The sequence below is a fragment of the Dendrobates tinctorius genome, unplaced genomic scaffold, assembly GCF_039654945.1.
Source record: "Dendrobates tinctorius isolate UK_male_01 unplaced genomic scaffold, ASM3965494v1 ptg000028l, whole genome shotgun sequence".
Taxonomy (NCBI): Eukaryota; Metazoa; Chordata; class Amphibia; order Anura; family Dendrobatidae; genus Dendrobates; species Dendrobates tinctorius.
In genome coordinates this window covers 64,540,392-64,563,104 of record NW_027361696.1, presented here as the reverse complement: position 1 = coordinate 64,563,104, position 22,713 = coordinate 64,540,392, and the positions used below count along the sequence as shown (strand labels likewise).

Here is a 22,713-nt window from a genome sequence, read left to right as displayed (position 1 = left end):
CATAATCACTGTCCCATAGTTATTTTGATGCATCTAGAATCACTGCACCACTAGTCATTTTGGTGCACCCAGAATCAATGAACCCCTATGCATTTTAGTGCACCCACAATCATTGGACCACTAGGCATTTTAGTGCACCCATAATCATTGCACCACTAGGCATTTTGGTGCACCCAGAATCATTGGACCACTAGGCATTTTGGTGCACCCAGAATCAATGAACCCCTATGCATTTTAGTGCACCCATAATCATTGCACCACTAGGCATTTTGGTGCACCCAGAATCACTGCACCACTAGTTATTTTGGTGCACCCAGAATCACTGCACCACTAGTTATTTTGGTGCACCCAGAATCACTGCACCACTAGTTATTTTGGTGCACCCAGAATCACTGCACCACTAGTTATTTTGGTGCACCCAGAATCACTGCACCACTAGTTATTTTGGTGCACCCAGAATCACTGCACCACTAGTTATTTTGGTGCACCCAGAATCACTGCACCACTAGTTATTTTGGTGCACCCAGAATCACTGCACCACTAGTTATTTTGGTGCACCCAGAATCACTGCACCACTAGTTATTTTGGTGCACCCAGAGTCACTGCACCACTAGTTATTTTGGTGCACCCAGAATCACTGCACCACTAGTTATTTTGGTGCACCCAGAATCACTGCACCACTAGTTATTTTGGTGCACCCAGAATCACTGCACCACTAGTTATTTTGGTGCACCCAGAATCACTGCACCACTAGTTATTTTGGTGCACCCAGAATCACTGCACCACTAGTTATTTTGGTGCACCCAGAATCACTGCACCACTAGTTATTTTGGTGCACCCAGAATCACTGCACCACTAGTTATTTTGGTGCACCCAGAATCACTGCACCACTAGTTATTTTGGTGCACCCAGAATCACTGCACCACTAGTTATTTTGGTGCACCCAGAATCACTGCACCACTAGTTATTTTGATGCACCTGTAATAAATGACCCCCTAGTTATTTTGGTGTACCCAGAATCACTGCACCCCCTAGTCATTGTGCTTTTTTTTTTTTTTTGGAAAATTACTTAAAGGGGAATTTTTTTTTTTTTTTTGGGGGGGGGGGGGAAAGAATCCTACAGCCACTAAATATACCGCCTGCATCTACTCATATCTATCATTAAACCAGTCGCCCTCTGGTGGCAGTGTGTATAAGAAGTGTTGCTTTCTAGTGGTAAAGACTTGTTTGGCGCCAACTTTGTAGGATAGGTGACGGCACTCCCCAGTCTGGCAGCTATCCAAGTAGAGCTGCTGTGGCGCAGTGCCCTGAACCCTGGGAAACAGCTGGAACGTCAGATCTCTGCGGGGTCCTCGGGGGGCTGAAGATACTCCTACGAAAGGACCATATTATACTTTGTAACATCCAAGTGTGTGGTCTACTGCCGAGGTCTCACATTCATCTACAGTAATCTACATATAGTTTCCCATGTGGTTTATGGCGCCTATGAAGTAGTCTCTTCCTCCGAACTTCTGCATGGCTCGGACTTCTTTCATGTGCGGTCAACTCGTAAACAATTTTAGTCTGAATCCGTCTCCAGATCAGAAGATTCCTGCTGCTGTAGCATCCTCTGTGCCGCCTCGTCTAAAGCCTCCAGTCTCCCATCGGATGTTACTCCCATCGGCTGGATGATTTGTTCTCTGTACACACACAAAAGAAAAAAAAAAACATATGAATACCTGGTTTGTTTGGTTTTTTTTTTTTGCAATTTTGCAAGACAACGAGTAGTTTTGACCACCACCATTCAGTTTACCGAGTAATATATTGAAAAAAAACTTTGGCAAATAATTCCAAGAGGGGTGAAATGAAAAAGAAATAAAATAACAAAAAAAAAAGGAATATTGCCATTATGAGGTTTTTCTGCAACATGGTCAACAACTTCAGGTCAGTATGATAGCCATCAAACTTGTTTTTTTTTCGTATTATACAGCTTTTAAATAATTCAGAATAAAAAAAAAAAAAATTATTTCTAAGATATATATAGAAAGAAGGAAAAAGCAGCACAAAAATGAACAAACAATGCGGGTGCAAGCCTTCCAGGCATACACCAAACCTCAAAAATAGTCCTCAAGATGAAAGCAGCACACCAAGAAAATTCCAGTCAAAGTGCTATTTATTAGCCCATCTGGCTAGTTGCCCATACAGCGACGTTTCGGTCCTCAATTCCCAGGACCGAAACGCCGCTGTATGGGCAACTAACCAGATGGACTAATAAATAGCACTTTGACTGGAATTTTCTTGGTGTGCTGCTTTCATCTTGAGGATAGATAGATAGATAGATAGATAATATATATATAGTACAGACCAAAAGTTTAGACACACCTTCTCGTTCAGAGAGTTTTCTTTATTTTCATGACTATGAAAACCACCATGGTTACTTACCGGTAGCCGTTTTTTCCGGAACCCATGACAGCACACCTGAGAGAGGGATCCGCCCCGCCAGGACAGGAACCAACTGAGATATAAGGGGCGGCACCTCTCCCCCGCTTCAGTTGGTTACAGAGCATTGAGAGGACTTCCCGGTTAGTTACATGTTAATCCAACACCACATCACACAAATGCACCCTACTTAATCATGCACACCCATACGGCGAAAAGGGGGGGGGGGGATATACGGGTGCTGTCATGGGTTCCGGAAAAACTGGCTACCGGTAAGTAACCATGGTGGTTTTCCCTTCACCCATAACAGCACACCCGAGAGATTTTTGGAGACTTTGAAACACCTTAGAGAGGGACCACCGCTTGCAGCACCCTTCTACCAAAGGTTAAGTCAGCAGAGGAAGATAGATATAATCTATAGTGCTTAAAGAAGGTTGAAGGTGAGGCCCAGGTAGCGGCCTTACAAATCTGTTCAATCGATACCTCTGCCTTTTCAGCCCAGGAGGTCGCCACGGCTCTGGTGGAATGCCGTCAGGAATCGGAAGACCACTAGCTGAGTAGGCTACACTAATGGCCTCCCTAATCCATCTAGCAATGGTCCCTTTTGAAACCCCATAGCCTTTCCTGGCACCCTGAAAAGCTACGAATAGGGACTGGGACCTCCTCCACTGGCTAGTGACTGTTATGTATTCTAACAGGGCTCTCTTGACATCCAAACTATGGAATTTTTCCTCCCCCAAATTTTTTGGATTCTCGCAGAAGGATGGGAGGACAATCTCCTCACCCCGATGGAAATCTGATGTTACCTTAGGCAGATAAGCGGGGTCTGTTCTTAACACCACCCTATCCTGAAAAACTTGTGTATAGGGTGGATTTACCGAGAGAGCCTGCAAGTCGCTTATTCTACGGGCCGATGTAAGGGCCACTAAAATGATCGTCTTTAGGGTCAGAAACTTTAGGGGTAGCTGATGTAACGGCTCATTCAGTTCCTTTGTAAGGGCCTCTAGTACTAGGTTTAAATCCCAGGGCACTATTCTGGGTATTGGGATAGGCCTAGCTCTATGGCAGGATTTAATGAACCTGGCTACCCATCTATTTGCTGCCAAGTTGCAGTTGTAGAGCGCCCCAGTGCAGACACCTGAACTTTAAGTGTGTTTACCGCTAACCCCAGCTGCAACCCTGATTGTAAAAACTCCAAGATGGCACTAATCGGGGGTTATTGTTCTAACGGCTTACCTAAGAACCATGTTCTGCCGTAGATGTTAGTCGTCACCGGTTTACTACTTTTAAGCAGGGTGGCCACCAACCCGGGGGAGAACCCTCTATCTATTAAAAGCAACCTTTCAAATTCCACGCCATCAGATGGAATCCTTTGACCTGAGCGTGGAATATTGGGCCTTGAGCTAGTAGGTTCGGGATTTCCGGCAGAACCCATGGATCGGAGAGGGACATTCTTTGTAGTAGAGAAAACCAGGGCCTTTTCGGCCAAAATGGGGCTATTAGAATCACCCTGGCTTGATCGTTTCTGATCTTCTTGACAACTGTTGGGATCAGAGCCACTGGGGGGAACGCATAAGCTAGCCTGAAGTTCCACTGAATGTGCAATGAGTCCACTGCCCATGGCTTTTCCCTTGGGTTTAGAGAGCAAATCCTTTCTGTTTGCCTGTTGTGCTTGTTGGCAAAGAGGTCTATCACTGGTTTCCCCCAAAGCTGCGTTATTTTTTTGAAAAATGGACCGATTTAGCGCCCATTCTCCTTGCCTCAGAGTATTGCGGCTCAGGAAATCTGCCTCTATGTTTTCTGCCCCTTTTATGTGCAAGGCTGTTAAGGAGTGTAGATGTTGCTCTGCTCTGAATATCGCTCGCCGCTTTCATTAGGGAGTGTGATCTCGTCCCTCCTTGGTGGTTGATGTACGCCACTGTTACTTTGTTGTCCGACATGATGCGGACATTGCGACCCTTGAGTAGTGGAATGAAGTGACTTAGAGCTTTTTTCACTGCCCACATTTCTCTCAGGTTGGAAGATGCCCTTATTTCTTGAGGCGTCCAGGAGCCCTGGCCTACGTAACCCCTTAGGTGTGCCCCCCACCCTGAGGAGCTTGCATCTGTTAGAAATCACATCTGTCGTCTGTCTGTCCCAAGATATTCCTGAGGCCAGGTTTGTACTGTCCAGCCACCAGTTGAGAGAGTCTCTGGTTTGCAAGGAAAGCTCCAGCTTTCTTTCTAAACGCCCACTTAGCGATCCTTGTGCTGATAGTTTCTCCCCCTGGAGTTGTCGGGTGTGAAATTGAGCCCATCTGACCGCCGGAATACAGGACGTCAGGGTACCTAGTAGAGACATCGCTTTTCTCGATGTCATATATGGTTGTTTTTGGGCAGCCAAAGCCAGATTCTGTACCTTCTCTATTTTGGTATCTGAGAGCAGACACGCCTGCCGTTCTGAATCCAGGATAAATCCCAGGAAGGTCTGTTTTTTTAAGGGTTGTAGTTTTGACTTTTTGAAATTTATTATCCACCCTAATTCTTGTAAGGTGTCGGTCACCCGGCTCAACTGTGCCGTGTAGTGGTCCTCTGAGCTGCCCGCTATAAGGAAATCGTCCAAGCATGGTATTATGACCGTATCGTGAATCCGGAGGAAGGCTGTCACCTCCGCGATGACTTTGGTGAAAACCCTCGGGGCTATGGATATGCCAAATGGAAGAGCTCTGAATTGGAAAAGACTCAGTACGCCTTGGATATAAAGAGCTACCCTCAAATATTTTTGGTAATCTGGATGGATAGGGATGTGATAATATGCATCCTTTAAATCGACTACGGCCATAAAACAATCTTGACGTAGTAGCTTTACAGCCGTAGCCACTGACTCCATCTTGAAGGTTTGGTTTTTTATCCACCGATTGAGCCGTCTGAGGTTTATAATAGTCCTGAAAGATTGATCCAGTTTCTTTATCAGAAAAAGGGGTGAACAGAACCCCCTTCCTTCCTGTGAGTTTGGGACCTCGTAAAGTACCCGCTTGTCTATCAGGTTCAGGATCTCTGCTTCCAAGGCCAACTGTTCTTTGGTTACCTTCCTGATAGGTGTAATGACAAACACGGCTTTTGGCCGGCGAACAAAGGGGATTCTCAGGCCTTCTCTTAAGATGCCCAGGATCTAGGTATTGGAGGAGATCTTTTCACAGGCCTGGAAAAAGAGTGCCTATCTCTCCCCCCCCCACTGGAATACTGGCGTCATTGTGGCGATTTCTTTGAGGTGGAGGTGCCCCCACCAAACATAAATCCCGACTCGTTTTTCCTTTTATGCTCCCATCTTCTCCTGTTGGCTAGAGGACGCCCTCTATTGAATCTTCCCCTCCGAAAGGGCTGTCTTCTTTGTTCCGTCGGGAACCTGGGGAAGCCTTTCTTCCTATCGCTTGCCTTCTCCACGATATTGTCCAAGTTCTTGCCGAATAAGAACCGACCATCGCAGGGGAGAGAGCACAGTTTAGCTTTAGACTGCAGGTCACCCGGACAGCCTTTAAGCCATAACGTGCATCTGGCAGCATTTGATAATCCTGCTGCCCTAGCTGTCAACCTCATAGTGTCCGCCGAGGTATCTGCCTAAAAAGCTGCTGCCCCATGCAAGAGATACATATCTGCTAATATCTTCTCTCTTGGGACCTTTGATGCTAGCTTTTCTTCTAACTGCTGCAGCCAGATCATGAGGGAGCGTGCCATGCAGGTGCCCGCTATCGCCGGCTTTAATCCTCCTGCTGTCGCTTCGCACGCGTGTCTCAAATATGAGTCCGCCTTTTTGTCCAGCGGGTCTCTAAGAACCCCTGAGTCTTCCAGAGGCAGGGCCGATTTTTTTTGAAGACCTGGATACTGCTGCGTCTATTTTTGGGACTTAGTCCCATATCTCTGCATCCTTGTGCTCAAAGGGGTATCGTCTCTTAGAGGTGGAGGGAAGGGCCCCTGATCTTTCGGGTTTCCTCCACTCTCTCTCAATAAGCGCCTGGACCTTTTCGTTTACTGGAAAGGTCCGTTTTTTCCTTTCTTGCAGCCCCCCAAACATAACATCCTCTAGGGTTTTAGCCGCCTTCTCTTCCTGTAGGCCCATTGTGGTTCTAATGGCCTTCAGGAGAGCATCCGTGTCTCCAACAGGGAAATATGGCCTACCCCCTGTGTCACTGTCTGAGGAGGATGCCTGTTTCGCTTGAGACGAGGCTGATGAGGAATCTGAGGGAGAACTAAGGGATTTTTCCTACTTTTCCTCCCTTTTTTCATTAGGGTCTTAATTGAACCCTCCATTTCTGACCTAAGGGCCGATATCAAATTGTCTGCGAAACTAGGCGCTTCCTCCGCCATGGTCCGCTAAATGCAAGTGGCGCAGAGATCTTTCTGCCAGTCTCTTGCTAGGGGAGTTTTACATATAGCAGTGTCCCTATTATTCTTCTTGCTTCCCGCTTTTTTGGGCCTTTCCTACGGGGTAAAACATAAAACAGAGAATCCCTATTAACATAAATGCTAGCATTCACGAAGATCACTCACCACCCGTAATCAAGGGTATCGGACTTGGAGGCTGGGTCGGAGCACGTGACCTGTGCTCTCTGGACCTTGAGGATTCTCCCAACCTGCGGCTGAGGTGGCTGCTGCTTGAGCGGCTTCCATGTTTGCGGCCCGAGGGTTGTGAGGGAGGCAGAGACAAAGACCTCTACTGCTCTGACTCCATTTTCCACCGTCTCCCCTGCTGCTGGTCCTTGTTTATATGCAGCCTCTGTCCTGGTGGTGTCTCCTCCCCTCCCCCCTGCGACCGCCGGCCGACCGCTTCAGAGAAGCCGGCCGGCGTCGCACCTGGCGCCATGACACCGTCGCCTTCTGCTGACATCAGCCGGCGCACCCATAATCCACTGCGCTGCCGACGTCAGCGGCTGGAAGAAGCCTGCGTCTCTCCCCTGCCTCGGGGATCGAGATGCGTCGCGCACGAGGGGAGGGCGGCGCGTTGGGGGCTCCCCAGAGCCACCGGGATCCCACCTGCGCCCACACGATCCCGGAGCCCAGGGGAACACCGGGGACTGTGCCTCCAGCACCCGAAGGCCGGTGCTACAGGTAAGATACCTGTTCTTCCCGCGCCAGGACGGGCCTGGGTCCCTTTTTTTTTGTTTTTTCTTTTTCGCCAATGACAGGCACCGCCAACAGTGGGATTCCTTCCAGGACAGGAACCCAACTGAAGCGAGGGAGAGGTGCCGCCCCTTATATCTCAGTAGGTTCCTGTCCTGGCGGGGCGGATCCCTCTCTCTGGTGTGCTGTCATGGGTGAAGGGAAAATTATAGATTCACTCTGAAGACATCAAAACTATGAATTAACACATGTGGAATTATATAATTAACAAAAAAAAAAAAAGTATGAAACAACTGAAAACAAGTCTTATATTCTACGTTCTTCAAAGTAGCCACCTTTTGCTTTGATTACTGCTTTGCACACTCTTGGCATTCTCTTGATGAGCTTCAAGAGGTAGTCACCGGAAATGGTCTTCCAACAGTCTTGAAGGAGTTCCCGAGATGCTTAGCACTTGTTGGCCCTTTTGCCTTCACTCAGCGATCCAACTCACCCCAAACCATCTTGATTGGGTTCAGGTCTGGTGACTGGAGGCCAGATCATTTGGCGTAGCACCCCACCACTCTCCTTCTTGGTCAAATAGCCCTTACACAGCCAGGAAGTGTGTTTGGGGTCATTGTCCTGTTAAAAAATAAATGATGGTCCAACTAAACGCGAACTGGATGGAATAGTATGCCGCTGCAAGATGATGTGGTAGCCATGCTGGTTCAGTATGCCTTCAATTTTGAACAAATCCCAAACAGTGTCACCAGTAAAGCACCCCCACACCATCACACCTCCTCCTCCATGCTTCACGGTGGGAACCAGGCATGTAGAGTCCATCCGTTCACCTTTTCTGCGTCGCACAAAGACACGGTGGTTTGATGTCAATTTTGAACTCATCAGACCAAAGCACAGATTTCCACTGGTCTAATGTCCATTCCTTATGTGCTTTAGGCCAAACAAGTCTCTTCTGCTTGTTGCCTGTCCTTAGCAGTGGTTTCCTAGCAGCTATTTTACCATTAAGGCCTGCTGCACAAAGTCTCCTCTTAACAGTTGTTGTAGAGATGTGTCTGCTGCTAGAACTCTGTGTGGCATTGACCTGGTCTCTAATCTGAGCTGCTGTTAACCTGCGATTTCTGAGGCTGGTGACTCAGATGAACTTATCCTCTGCAGCAGAGGTGACTCTTGGTTTTCCTTTCCTGGGGCAGTCCTCATGTGAGCCAGTTTCTTTGTAGCGCTTGATGTTTTTTGCCACTGCACTTGGGGACACTTTCAAAGTTTTCCCAATTTTTCGGACTGACTGACCTTCATTTCTTAAAGTAATGATGGCCACTCGTTTTTCTTTACTTAGCTGCTTTTTTCTTGCCGTAACACAAATTCTAACAGTCTATTCAATAGGACTAAAAAATATTACTATTGCGCTTGGAGTCACCGTAAAATAAATAAAATGGTAAAACAAATATATGAGCCAGTAACTAATGAATAACCAAATTAGGACAAACAGTATAGTTAGCACAAAGCTAATCATCTAAATCCCTTTGGATCTTGTCTCCTATTGCAGTAGGGGTTAAACTACCACATAAAAAAAAAAAAAAAAAAAAAAAGGAATGAACTCAGTCTGAAATCAAGGTGTCCAGTAACAGATATTGGACATGGATCAAAGTTACCTTCTCCAGTAGTAAGGGTTGAGGCTGCCACAAGTGAAGTAGGCGGCTACACACTTGAATGAAACCACCGCTGATTCCAAGTTGCAGGTTCCACAGGTCCTTTTAGGATCGATATCACTCCTCTATTAAATAACCAAATGATTCCTTTCTCCTTATCGCTTGCAACAGTCATGGTAGCGGTGCTGCCCCGGTCGGCGGCAGCAAGCGCTATATGCAGGCTTAAAAAAAGTCGCGAGTGCTGAACGCTGTGCCCGACCGTCACGCTGTGCTCGTCAGCACAGGACCGGCGTGACGTCAGAGGCAGGTGATGTGCTGGGCTGTAGCCGCTATGGATCGCGGTATGGACCAAAAAAGCTGCAATATATTCAGTAGGACTATCAGCTGTGTATCCACCAGACTTCTGCACAACACAACTGATGGTCCCAACCCCATTTCTAAGGCAAGAAATCCCACTTACTAAACCGGACAGGACACACCTGTGAAGTGAAAAACATTTCCGGAGACTACCTCTTGAAGCTCATCAAGAGAATGCCAAGAGTGTGCAAAGCAGTAATCAAAGCAAAAGGTGGCTACTTTGAAGAACCTAGAATATAAGACATATTTTCAGTTGTTTCACACTTTTTTGTTAATTATATAATTCCACGTGTGTTAATTCATAGTTTTGATGCCTTCAGAGTGAATCTCCAATTTTCATAGTCATGAAAATAAAGAAAACTCTTTGAATGTGTGTCCAAACTTTTGGTCTGTACTGTGTATAATATATATATATATTTATATCTCTCTAAGACCTGTAACCTTTTTTATTGATGGAGCTGTATTAGGGATAGCTTTTCATGCGACAAACTGTAGTTATTTTTGTGTTGTTTTTTTTTTTTTGGGGGGGGGGGGGGGAGGAGGCTGAATGATCAGAAAAATATATTCATTTGTTTTTATTTTTTTCCCCATTGCAATGTTTACTTTATGGATTTAAACCCCCACTCCTGTAATCTCATAGGTCAGGACTGGCCCACAGGAGAAACCTCCGGTGGGCCACCACTGAGCAGAGTTTGGCACTATATTCATGTATCACTATATACAGATAAAGGCAGCATTTTATAACTTGAACAATCTGCCTAGTTCATGATTATAAAAATCTGTGATTGAGGATAATGTCACATTTGCGTGTAGCTGTAAAGTGGGGCCCTGGAGATGGTTATTGGTGGGCCCTTGGCACGACAATCCGACACTGGACAGGACTATGTAAATGGTTAGGGCCCCTGCTGTTCTCTATTTACACCTTTGGCCTGGGACAGCTCATAGAATCTCATGGCTTTCAGTATCATCTTTATGCTGATGACACACAGATCTACATCTCTGGACCAGATATCACCTCCCTACTAACCAGAATCCCTCAATGTCTGTCCACTATTTCATCCTTCTTCTCCACTAGATATCTGAAACTCAACATGGACAAAACAGAATTCATCATCTTTCCCCCATCTCACGTGACCCCCCCTACGAACCTATCAATTACAGTAAATGACTGCCCACTCTCCCCAGTCCCACAAGCCCACTGCCTTGGAGTAATCCTTGATGCTGATCTCTCCTTCAAACCACATATCCAAGCCCTTTCCACTTCCTGCCGACTTCAACTCAAAAATATTTCACGCATCCGTTCATTCCTCACCCAAGAATCTGCAAAAACCCTAGTCCATGCCCTCATCATCTCTCGCCTTGACTACTGCAACCTCATGCTCTGCGGCCTCCCCTCAAACACTCTCGCACCCCTCCAATCTATTCTAAACTCTGCTGCCCGACTAATCCACCTGTCCCCCCGCTATTCCCCAGCTTCTCCCCTCTGTCAATCCCTTCACTGGCTCCCAATTGCCCAGAGACTCCATTACAAAACCCTAACCATGACATACAAAGCCATCCACAACTTGTCTCCTCCATACATCTGTGACCTCGTCTCCCGGTACTTTCCTGCACGCAACCTCCGATCCTCACAAGATCTCCTTCTCTACTCCCCTCTTATCTCCTCTTCCCACAATCGCATACAAGATTTCTCTCGCGCATCACCCCTACTCTGGAACTCTCTACCATAACATATCAGACTCTCACCTACCATCGAAACCTTCAAAAAGAGCCTGAAGACCTACCTCTTCCGACAAGCCTATAACCTGCAGTAACCACCGATCGACCAAACCGCTGCACGACCAGCTCTACCCTCGCCTACTGTATTATCACCCATCCCTTGAAGATTGTGAGCCCTCGCGGGCAGGGTCCTCTCTCCTCCTGTACCAGTTATGACTTGTATTGTTTAAGATTATTGTACTTGTTTTTATGTATACCCCTCCTCACATGTAAAGCGCCATGGAATAAATGGCGCTATAACAATAAATAATAATAATAATAATAATAATAATAATAATAATAATAATAATAAATGGTTAAACAGGTGTGATTGGAGCTGGCTCCAATAGCTGCTGTATAACACGGGCGGCACCGGCTGTGTATGAAGAAGGCTCAACATCTGAGCTCGCTGTATACACACACATTTGACATCTACCACACATCCGATGTTAAAAAAGGATTAAAAAATGGTCCTCCAACCACGTTTAGGACAATTTAGGGAACAAGGGGTCCTGCATCAGATACAAATGGAGAAACTTCTGGTCCAAAACGATTCTACGTGAAATGCGTTGCTCAGCAACGCAAGTAGCGGCTATATAATCTGGCCACTGGGTGGCGCTGTAACATCTAAGTACACAGCTAATATGATCTCTTGGACCAGCCAAATAGCCAGTAAAGGAAAATTTGAAGGAAGAGTTAAAAAATGAGACAACAGAAAAAAACAAAAAGAAAAAACACTATTTCTTATACATCTTTCATTTCACAATGATTACTATGACTTCAAAATAACTAGATTATGGCCATCTAATGCTAGCATGATTGTCCAGTCCCGGCCCCAATTAGCAAAAAAAAAAAAAAAAAAATGAATCTGTTGCATATCAAGCATAAAGAAAAGAAAAAGAACAGTAGGCAAAGTGATGGATTTCTCACCGAGATAATTTGTCAAACATGCTGACCAGCTTCATAGCCTCATACTCTTTCTGCTCCTCCGTCATCCCGTCCATAGGGTTAGGCTGCTTCTCTTCTACACGTCCGGTCACAGGGTTAATGCTGCACAGAGGTTTTAAAAGTAAAATTCCATTTCAATTCATAAGAGGACGTATAAAACAACATTTCCTACTAAATGAGATGGAAGTTACCAGAACAAAAATGAGGTCCGAGATCTGAGCCCCAGTGATTGGCAAAAATGACACCACTGAAGAAATATGAGGAACTCAGAACTCTAGATTTCCCCATTAACAACATGACAAAGGATAATGACTCCCATATTTCAATTTTACAGTGATTGCCCAATTCCTATCCTACATCTACTACATATACACTCCACATCCTCGACACTGAAATTTCAATACCAACAAAGAAAAGCTGTGGAATGATGGAAATCACAGGATGGAGACATTACTGATTTGCAAACAATGGAAAAGTGAAGACTAAATTTAATCAGGAGTATAGGCAACATGAAAAAAATCCTGGCACTTCTAGCCTCGGCTGCTATGGAGCACATCTGGGACATCATTGGTCTGTGATTACAAAAGGTGCTGCCAGCAGTGGATCTTGATGATTTGCCCGAGTGCATTCAGCGGCAGAACCTTCCTCAGACAACCATAAGTAACGGATTTGCTAGCAGCCAAATGTGGAAACGCAGGGACTTCTGCACATGGTGCTCATACTACATAATGAATAAACCAGGGCTGTGGAGTCGGTAAGCCACAGTTGCGACTCCGACTCCTGGATTTTATCAAGCTCCGACTCCGGCTCCGACTCCTTCATAAATGGCCAATTCATAACAACAAATTTACTGTTGTAAAATATTAAACATCGTGCTTATTCAGTTTCTCACCATCATATAAGTAATCAGACCACTTAGAGCAAAAACTACATTTATTAGAATACAATTAGAATATAGCAAATAACTTTTATAAACTTTTCTAAACTGTAAGTAAATATGCAATAAACACTTTTATGCAGTTAATAAGAAGAAATCTATAAATTTGTCCTCAGAAAAAGTATTGCCTCTGTCAGATCCTCCTTCATGGATGCCCTCAAATCTGATCTAATTATTTTGAGAGCAGAGAACAACCTCTCTACACTAACTTGTGTTGGTGGCAAAGCAGTAACCACTCGGGCAACATCTCTGACAATGTCAGGATACAGAGGAATCGCTTGTTTCACTGTTATTTTTGATGAACGGTCAAATTTCTCAATTTCTTTTAGTGCACATGAAAAATTCTGCTGAAATGTACTGGCTGTGTTCCTTGATGGGGATGACTCTTCTTCTATGCGGGAACGCTTTGCACGGTCCTTGTGATCCAAATATTTTTCGAAATTAAATTCTTCATCAGTTGATGATGAGGGTGAAGATGTGGCAGGACGACCAAATTCTTCTTGTTCCTCCTGACTGTTCTGCAACCCTTTCATCCTTACTGCTATTTCAAACAGAGCTTCTTTTCCCTTACTTAGCTGTTGATCATCTAGAAGAATCCGATGCATTGGGTCTACATAAACAGCTGCCAAAAGAATGTTATTTTGCAATAGTAGCTCCTCTCTCCGTTTCATTGATGGAGCAATGCCACTTGCAATTAACCCTCCTCTTTGGGACAGGCGAAACATCAGGTTCTTCCGCTCCTTTAAGAAAATACCTGGAGTTAAGTCCTCTGCTTGTAATTTTTTAGTCACTGTAAATGGGTGCTCTAGCAATTTTTCCAGCTCAGTCACCTGATTCCACTGACTTTCATTTAGCGTCAGTTGAGGGTTAGCCATGTCTACAAGAAAGGTTTTCAGTTCAACCAAGCGCTGAATCATTAAGTAAGTACTGCCCCATCGTGTGGCTTGATCAATAATTGCCCCTTTTCCAGCACGTCTCTTCAAAATTGAGTCAACTTTAGGGGTTCTGGCAACAGTAGCCAATTTTCTCACCTTGCCAATCAGTGCAGCAGCATGTCCTTCTTGCAGACTGTCTCTTATAGCCAGCTGTAGCGTATGCACAACACAGCGCATGTGATGAATGAAAGAACATATTGACACAGTTTCAACAAGATCATCTAAACTATCATGTTGCTGTTCATCTGAAGCAACTTCAGTTTGCTCCTCAGTTACAATACTGTGTTCCTCTATTTCAAACATTTCTGTGTCTGTGGACCCAGAATGTTCTTCTAGCTGCTGGTCACCATCATTACTCTCATTCATTAGCTTAATAGTACTTATCATATTTGAAGCATTGTCAGTTACAACAGAAAGAACTTGCTCTTTTTTAAGTTCATAGTCTTGCAGAACCTTTTCCACCAAGACCTGGAGAAACTCACTGGTGTGATGAGCTTTGGTGTCTTTTACTGCCAATGTCTTGGTAACTATTTCATTTTTGTCACAAACAAATCGGACATTGATGGCAAAATAGTTCACTCTGACGTGTGCAGGCATCCATTTTAAGAAACAGAAAGCGTCCCTTGAGAGTTTTTTTAAGTTCTTCCTTTTGTTTAAAAGCTTCTTCGATTACTAATTTTCTAATACTCTCTCTCCAGAGAAACACCAAGCTTGCGGGCCATTTCCCCATTCAGAAACATAAAAGCTGGTCGTGAAAATAATGAAATAGGCACACTATCCTTTACAACAAGCTCTATGATCTGTTTTTTAAATGTATCTACTGTCATTGTCACAGTAACTTTGTCACTGACAAAATATCTTGCAACTGATGGCTGCAAAGTTCTCTGCTCTTTTGTTTGGCTGGAAGAGCTGGGCACTGGTTCATTGGTTTGGATGCAGTCTTTCTCATCCACTGCTTTCAGTACTTCTGGATGAAAGCGCTGTAAATGTCCCTTTAGATTAGAAGCTCTGGTAGGAGCATTTTTATCTTTGCCTGAATATGCACTCATCTTGGCTTCACAGCATTTGTTTTCGTCTGGATCATTTGTCATACACTGACAGACATAATGTTTTCTATCGTGAGTGATGGTGAAATGTTCAAATACAGCTGATTTAAACTTTGTTTCCATTCTCCATCATTTGCAGACCAGTAACGTCTCCACCCTGTGATTTGCACGACTTTTCCCCACTAAGAGCACATGATAAATGAGGAGAGCACTTACTTAGGTTTGGCTTCTCTGTATTCTTCGGTGTCTGTGTCTTCATCCTCAGAATATCGTCCTTCTCCACGTCCACCCGCCAGCAATCCCCGGGCAGCAAGAAGGCCAGCAGCGTTACCGTATCCAGTGTATTTTACAAAACGAGATACTGTATGCAAAGAGGTAAAACATATCATGTTTGCATCAAGAGTAGAGAATATGGTGTAGCAGGGCTAGACAAAACCCAGATGCCAAGTCCAGCACAAATTGTGGTAACCGCTCCAAGTTTTTCACTTCAATTCAATAATCTTATTAAAATTGTCCGCTTTCAAAGATTATTCCCCAATAGGCTCAGGGACAGAAAAAAAATTAACTGAACCATTAGTCAAGCTCTCGGGTCCAGAGCCTCCTTTGCTGCTGCTCCAATCTTTGTTTATTGGCTGCAACGTTGAGCTCACGTCGAAAACGCTGCAGTCAATCATTGAGCTCAGTGGTATTGCTGTGGTAGATGGGTAGACTATTGGGTATTATTTTTTGAAACAAGACAACCAATTAATTAAATTTTACGGTAATAATCCATTTGTTTCCTCTTTGTCATAGCAGTAGGGAGATAGCTTTAGAACCACAAAACCAAACTAGGCAGCGACATCCCCCCAGCCCTTATCCTGTCTCAGAGCACAACATCCACCAGCCCTTGCCCCTTCTCAGAGCGCGACATCCCCCAGCCCTTGCCCCTTCTCAGAGTGTGACATCCCCCACCCCTTGCCTCTTCTCAGAGTGTGACATCTCCCAGCCCTTGCCCCTTCTCAGAACGCAACATCCCCCAGCCTTTGCCCCTTCTCAGAGCGGGACATCACCCAGCCCTTGCCCCTTCTCAGAGCGCGACATACCCCAGCCTTTGCCCCTTCTCAGAGCGTGACATCCCCCAGCCCTTGCCCCTTCTCAGAGCGCGACATCCCCCAGCCTTTGCCCCTTCTCAGAGCGCGACATCCCCCAGCCCTTGCCCCTTCTCAGAGAGCGACATCCCCCCGCCCTTGCCCTTCAGCGTGATTAGAATGTAACACTTTGCGTCATTACAAGCAGGAAGGGTCCTCTGTTACTTACCATTTTCTTTACAAAGGACAAAAAGGAATTCGGCCGCGCAATGTTTTACATCTGTGTCAACATGGGTCATCAGACGGACTAGCTTATTGCGCAGGGTATTTCCAACTTCCGGACGGTTCTTTACATCTCTCAGAGGAGGTAAGACCTGAAAGTCAGACATTCTGGTAAGCAACTTTGCAAAAATGAGTAATTTCTTAAATTCTGCTTCATAAGAACATTTGCCTTAAAACTGGCTAACCAATGGTAAATTTAGGGCCCCCATGTTATCAGATGTAATCTGTCATCCAGCAAGGGTGTAATTCCCCTACAGAGCCTCCACTGGGGAAATAAAAAAATTACACAATTAATATTTTATTGTTCTTTCCTGTCGGGTCCATCAGAAACATGATGGTCTTGAATGGAGACCTCCCTTATTAGGGTTTTGAAAATGTCATTTTTTAATGAAAGCCCTTAATTTGTCTTAATCACATGGTGGCCTATGAGAAGCTGAAATTAACAGTTCAGGTTGAGTGATGATGGTGAGGGAGAAGCTAGTTACTTTCTTACCTTAGCCCGGAGAAACTTTCGAGTCTCTCGATGGACTCGTGAACTTTCTGTAAGGAGGTTCAAAACAGGAGTCAGCGTCTCTCGCAACTTATGACCCTACAGAGACAAAAATGGAAAATATTGTAAGGAAGTCGATTGAAATTTGGAATATCCACTACAAAAGTAAAGCTTGCCAAACACGCCGATATTAGCAGAGAGTCTAATTGGCATGGAGGCCTCCCGATTCTCCACAAATGATGATGTCGGGGAGATTAGAGTTTTCCACTTATAAAAGAGGCCTTCTTCTCGCTCTTGTTTGAAAACAGATTGTCCTGTGAAGCCAAACATGCAAATTTATGGGGGAAGAAAGGAGAGATAGCGGACAACTAACGTGTGTTTGGCCACCTTCTTAGAGGGAGAGAAAAAAAAGAAGGGTGAAGAGAGACAGAGGGAGATAGAGAAAAAGACAAGAGAGTACATGAGAGGGAATAAAGGACAAGAGAAAGAATGCAAAAAAAGAGACGAGACAGAAAAATAAAAATAGAAGAAAAAAGACTAGCGATAGAGAGAAGGAAACACGAGAGAAAAAGGAAAGGCGAGCATACGTGGGGGGAAAAAAGGACAAGGGAAACCGCCCAAAAAAAAAAAAAAAGGAGACAAAAATAAAAAAAAAAGCAAGAAGAAAAAGAAAGACTAGAGCTAGAGAGAAGTGAAGACGATGAGAGAAAAGACAAGAGAAAAATAAGAGAAAAAAAGAGGAAGGTAAGAGAGAATAAGAAAGAAAACAAGAGTGAGAAAAAAAAACAAGCAAGGATAAAGAAAGAAGTAAATAAAAAAAAAAAAAAAAAAAAAGAATTAAAGTGCTAAAAAAGGGAGAAAAGAGAAAAACACGAATATTCAACAACTTAGATGGTTACAAAAATTATGCCCACGTCATGGAGAACCTTGGAAGCTGAAACAGAAGACAAGATATTTTTGAGACTGGCATACAGCCGGCGAGGTTTCCTTTTTACATACCCTGTCCAGCCTCCTATCCAGGAACTGCAGCAGAACCTCCACAGTGTCCATATTCATGCCCATGTACTCCACAGAGCCGAGCTCCACCTTAGGGGTCAGCAGGACGTCCAGACACATGAGGGGCAGGTTCACTAGAAGATTCACTGTGTGCCTGCACCAGAATACAGAGGTCACAGACTATGCTGCCAGGACTTATAGAAGGCTCTCCTGCTTCCTCCACCCACACAACAATGACTGGACAGCCCGCACTACACATTATAGGAGTGGCAGCAAATATTTTTATGCCACTGAAAATTTTGCCAAAATTTAAGGCTCTGCTGAGAAGTCTCCCGTTATATGAGAGTCAAGAATCTTACCCATGGAATTCCTCCGTCCTGTCTTCTCCGTCACTTTGTCTGAGTAAGCAGTGCCTGAGAATAGCCGCCAGGTGGCGATAGAGAGCTGCATCTTCCTGCGATTACCAGGAGAAAAAGTAAGAGAAAAATGAGTGAAATCACAAGCTACAACCTGTCCCCTCATTTATATAGCGCCATTAATTCCACAGCGCTTTACAGACATTATTGAAACATCTATGATCATATCTGTCAATGTTAGCAGCAATTTTTTAATGCATTATTTGTATTGTGTCCAATTTCCCTTTAAACCATAGATCACAACAGTGAGGTTTGAAAACAGTAGCATAAGGAATAATTTTCTAAATAACACAAGATCACTGATGATAAAGCTGGACAACGTGCTGACCACTGGTACATGGCAAGTGAAATAAAGATCTATAGGTTAGAACAAAGAAGAGGTGCCGAGTATAGTTAGGAAATCTGCTGCCATTCAATAACGAGATGACTCTGCTGACTCTGTCCCAATCTATACAGAAAAACTGATAAGTAAGCTTATATTATGTCTAACATGTAACCCTAGAGTGAACATATCTAAGGCATAGGAGATGTCTCACAGACATTTTGCTTTTTGCCAGGTCATATTATTTATAAGGGTTTGTCTTTCATTTGAGAAAGAAGTGATCACGTGACACCAGTAAAAAAAAAAAAAAAACGCTCACTAGAGGACAGTGCAGTCTGTGAAGTGAAGCATGATCCGGCCCATTCTGGATAAAGAAGAAGAATAATTCCTCTTTTCAGACGCAAAGAAACAAAACTGAAAACCAAAGTGGGAGCCAATAGAAACTAAAATAAAAAGTTTAAAAAAAATCAATTTCTTCAGATTGTTGGAGGCAATTTTTTTGCACCAGTTTTTATTTTCCGCTACTTTTTTCAATTTTAGCTATTTTATTATACTATATAAGGGTTTTCCGAGTTTGCATCGATTTTTTTTAGTGCACAGAATTGCTACTTGTAATATAAAAACCAGCCTTACTTTACCCTCCTGCTGCTTTTTTCACATGGCACATTGCATGACTATAGCACATGACTGTTGTACCCAGTGATTGGCAGCAGCGGTCCACATACTGCAATTGTAACGTGCAGTGCAAAGACAATGCTGGTACAGGATGAGGGGGGGAGGGTAAGAAAAAAAAAATATATATATATATATAAATGTAAATATATATAATATTTTGAATCTGAGAAACCCCTTAAGTATTGCTCAATTGGCCATTTACTTTCAGACAAGCAAAATAATTGCACCCAAGTACTTCTGCCCTATCTGTAATTTAAAGGGAAAGCATTCACAAGTGTTCACTAGGGTGACCGGATCTCATATGGGGGGGAAAAAAATGTCAGAATCTTGTTCGTCTGGACCCCACAAAACGATTCCCTTTTCCAGATATTGAGAGAGCCAAAATTTGAGCTCGATCAAACGATGTTAACCCGTGCCGCTCGTCGCTCAAAGTTTGAAAAAATCCAAATTGAGGTATTTTAAGATTTAGGTATTTTGCATAGTCTGTTAGACTATAAAGAATGTGACAACAACATTGCAGAAATAGCCCTGACCAAATTTTCGAACCATTTGTGGTATTTGAATGCAGAGTTGGTGGGATTATCGTTTTTTGATCCCACCATTACAGACAATGAAAAGTTGTTAATGGCTAATAAATTGCTCAGTAGCACAGATGAACCATCAGAGCACGCTAACCTACATGAGTTGATAATTTTACATAGTTATCTAATCTATTCTAGAGCTTTTGTTAAAGTAGTTTTTGAAACGTCAGAATATAATGCTCGGCATTTGCTTACAACTTGCAGGACATATTACTTTTGTTCTTCATCTTTTGTCAGAAGGTCGTTAAAGTCGGTTACTTCCTACCTCTTTTAATTTTTCTTTCCTAACTTTTGGCTTTACAACCCTAGTGTGCTCTGATGGTTCATCTGTGTTACTGAGCAATTTATTAGCCATTAACAACTTTTCATTGTCTGTAATGGTGGGATCAAAAAACGATAATCCCACCAACTCTGCATTCAAATACCACAAATGGTTCGAAAATTTGGTCAGGGCTATTTCTGCAATGTTGTTGTCACATTCTTTATAGTCTAACAGACTATGCAAAATACCTAAATCTTAAAATACCTCAATTTGGATTTTTTTCAAACTTTGAGCGACGAGCGGCACGGGTTAACGTCGTTTGATCGAGCTCAAATTTTGGCTCTCTCAATATCTGGAAAGGGGAATCGTTTTGTGGGGTCCAGACGGACAAAATTCCGACATCGATTTTTTGCGGTCACCCTAGTGTTCACATGTCCTACAGTGCCCCCCACAGGCAAAACAGAGAATTACAAGTCAGCCCAGCAGCCCCAATAATTTAGCAAATAGCATGTTCTAAATAAACAGTCTTGATGCATTTTATTTTATTTACTTTATATTTCTCCTATGTATGACAACTACGTGTTCCCAGTTGTGGGCTATGTCCCTACACACCGACACTGTACAATCAGTGCCAGACTGGGCAGAGACCCGACCATTTGATAAAGAGAATAGTTATTGATTTATTCAGACATTTCCAGGAGGAATAATAGAGGAACAGCAACATTTTAAAAAAAAAGCATTCACTAAGACAGGACGCGACGGACTGACATTGCCATATTTAGTTTGCTCAGAACCCCTTTTATTAATAACAGCCTTAATGAATAATCCTCCCATAATACATTTTCCTCGGGCAGCTAGATTGCGGCTGTGCTGACCTCCCATAAGAGGGTCCATAATGTTTACATTCAGCGCTGTGAGGCTCTCATTAATAAGAACGATTATAGCAGTAATTAATGTAAATTGCTCTGAGTAATTTCCAGTTAATTAAGTTTAGAGAAGTGGCAGAAACCAGAAATATCCAGGCAGGGAAGGGACACAGACACTGCCAGAAACAGGTCATCTACCAATACCTCTTAAAGGAAATTTGTCAGCGGATGTCACCCCTCATACTACTTATATGTGCGTGTAGCTTTCTCAAAGACAAGTTCAGTAAAACCTTTACATGGCCAGTCGGTTCCTCCTTTACTGAGAAATGAGTGTTTGAATTTATATGTAACTGAGACTGAAGGACTATGGTAGATCTGAAGCCTGTGTCACTCCAGCTCTCTTCACCGCCCAGCGCCACCGCCTCCTGCTTGACTGAAAGCCTCTGCTGTGTGACTTCAGACAAAGGAGCTTGTCAGTCAAGCAGGAGGGGGCAGCACTGGGAGGTGGAGAGCTCGAGTGACACAGGCTTCAGATCTACCAAATAGCTCTGGAATGTAGTTAATATGGAGTTCAAGGCTGTAAACCTTCAGCTGTAAAAAGCATATAGTGTAGATGCCAGTAACTATTGGGAGTGAGAAGGGATAATGCACGCAGTGATGTCACAACAGAGGAAACATGCAAACACAAAAACGTGCAAACAGTATTCAGCTGTGGGCGTGGCTCACAGGATCCTCTGGGGCGTGTCTTTAGGCTGCTTTGTATAATTATCCCGTGAGCCACGTCCAATTTGCAGAGACCATAAAACTTTAGCTCTAAATAAAAAGGTGCACATCTCTAGAACTGTATGGCAGATTAAAAAAAAAAAAATCAATCATGAGAGTAGGGAGATTAAGTATTAGTATGTCTTCTAAGTGTAAGAATAAGGTAAAAAATAATGCTGCAAAGAAATAATGCGCTTAGCAGGAGTAACCATATGGCACCATAGTAAAATTAAAAGGGGATGTTCATTTTCTGAAAAGCAGGACCCAAATTGTGTAAAATACCTAAAACAACCAACTCTAGCCAGTCACTGAGCGCAGAAACATGTGATGCCGAGCTCAGTGACTGGCTAGAGCGTTGTCGAGTTGATGTCACCGCTGAGGCCAAAACACCAACACCGGAACAGTGGGTTAAGTGCAAGTGTTGGTTACAGTGAAAGCCAGTACCTGTTGAGTTGGTTATTTTATATATTTTACATACACAGCTTGAGACCCAAGTTCATAAAAGTGGACAACCCCTCTAAGCATGTGGCTGCATACAGGTCCACCAGCCCTTTCCATTGACCACTGTCATCACTAACTGTATGTACATGCAGATGGACCTCCATAGTTGCGAGACTCTCTGCTGCCGTTCCTGCTCCCCTGATAGTAGAAGGAATTTCTCTATATGTTCAATGACCAGGTACAATATCTGCAGAAGGTGTAACCTCGATATTTAATACTTACTAAATACCATATCATGAATGAACCAAGCTACAACTGGTCAGAACTGTGCTGTAAATAAAATATGTTTCCGAGCATAGATCTTTGTGCCATTCACCTGTCTGTTCCATATCTGCCATTTATATTGATAGAGAGT

General features: G+C 43.7%; 1 protein-coding gene across 2 annotated transcripts in view; it reads right to left on the bottom strand.

Annotated features, from left to right (window-relative positions):
• Positions 1 to 240: 240 nt before the first annotated feature.
• Positions 241 to 22,713, bottom strand: part of RIC8A (RIC8 guanine nucleotide exchange factor A) — a 42,486-nt gene continuing 20,013 nt past the window's right edge. For both annotated transcript variants that reach the window (XM_073570852.1, XM_073570853.1), the window contains 7 exons: positions 18,333 to 18,427; positions 17,977 to 18,127; positions 16,981 to 17,076; positions 16,435 to 16,579; positions 15,355 to 15,499; positions 12,203 to 12,322; positions 241 to 1,679 (listed from right to left, as the gene is read on the bottom strand). In XM_073570852.1, the coding sequence (XP_073426953.1) occupies positions 1,559 to 1,679; positions 12,203 to 12,322; positions 15,355 to 15,499; positions 16,435 to 16,579; positions 16,981 to 17,076; positions 17,977 to 18,127; positions 18,333 to 18,427 (873 nt within the window). In that variant the 3' untranslated portion in view covers positions 241 to 1,558. The remainder of the gene's footprint in view (positions 1,680 to 12,202; positions 12,323 to 15,354; positions 15,500 to 16,434; positions 16,580 to 16,980; positions 17,077 to 17,976; positions 18,128 to 18,332; positions 18,428 to 22,713) is intronic.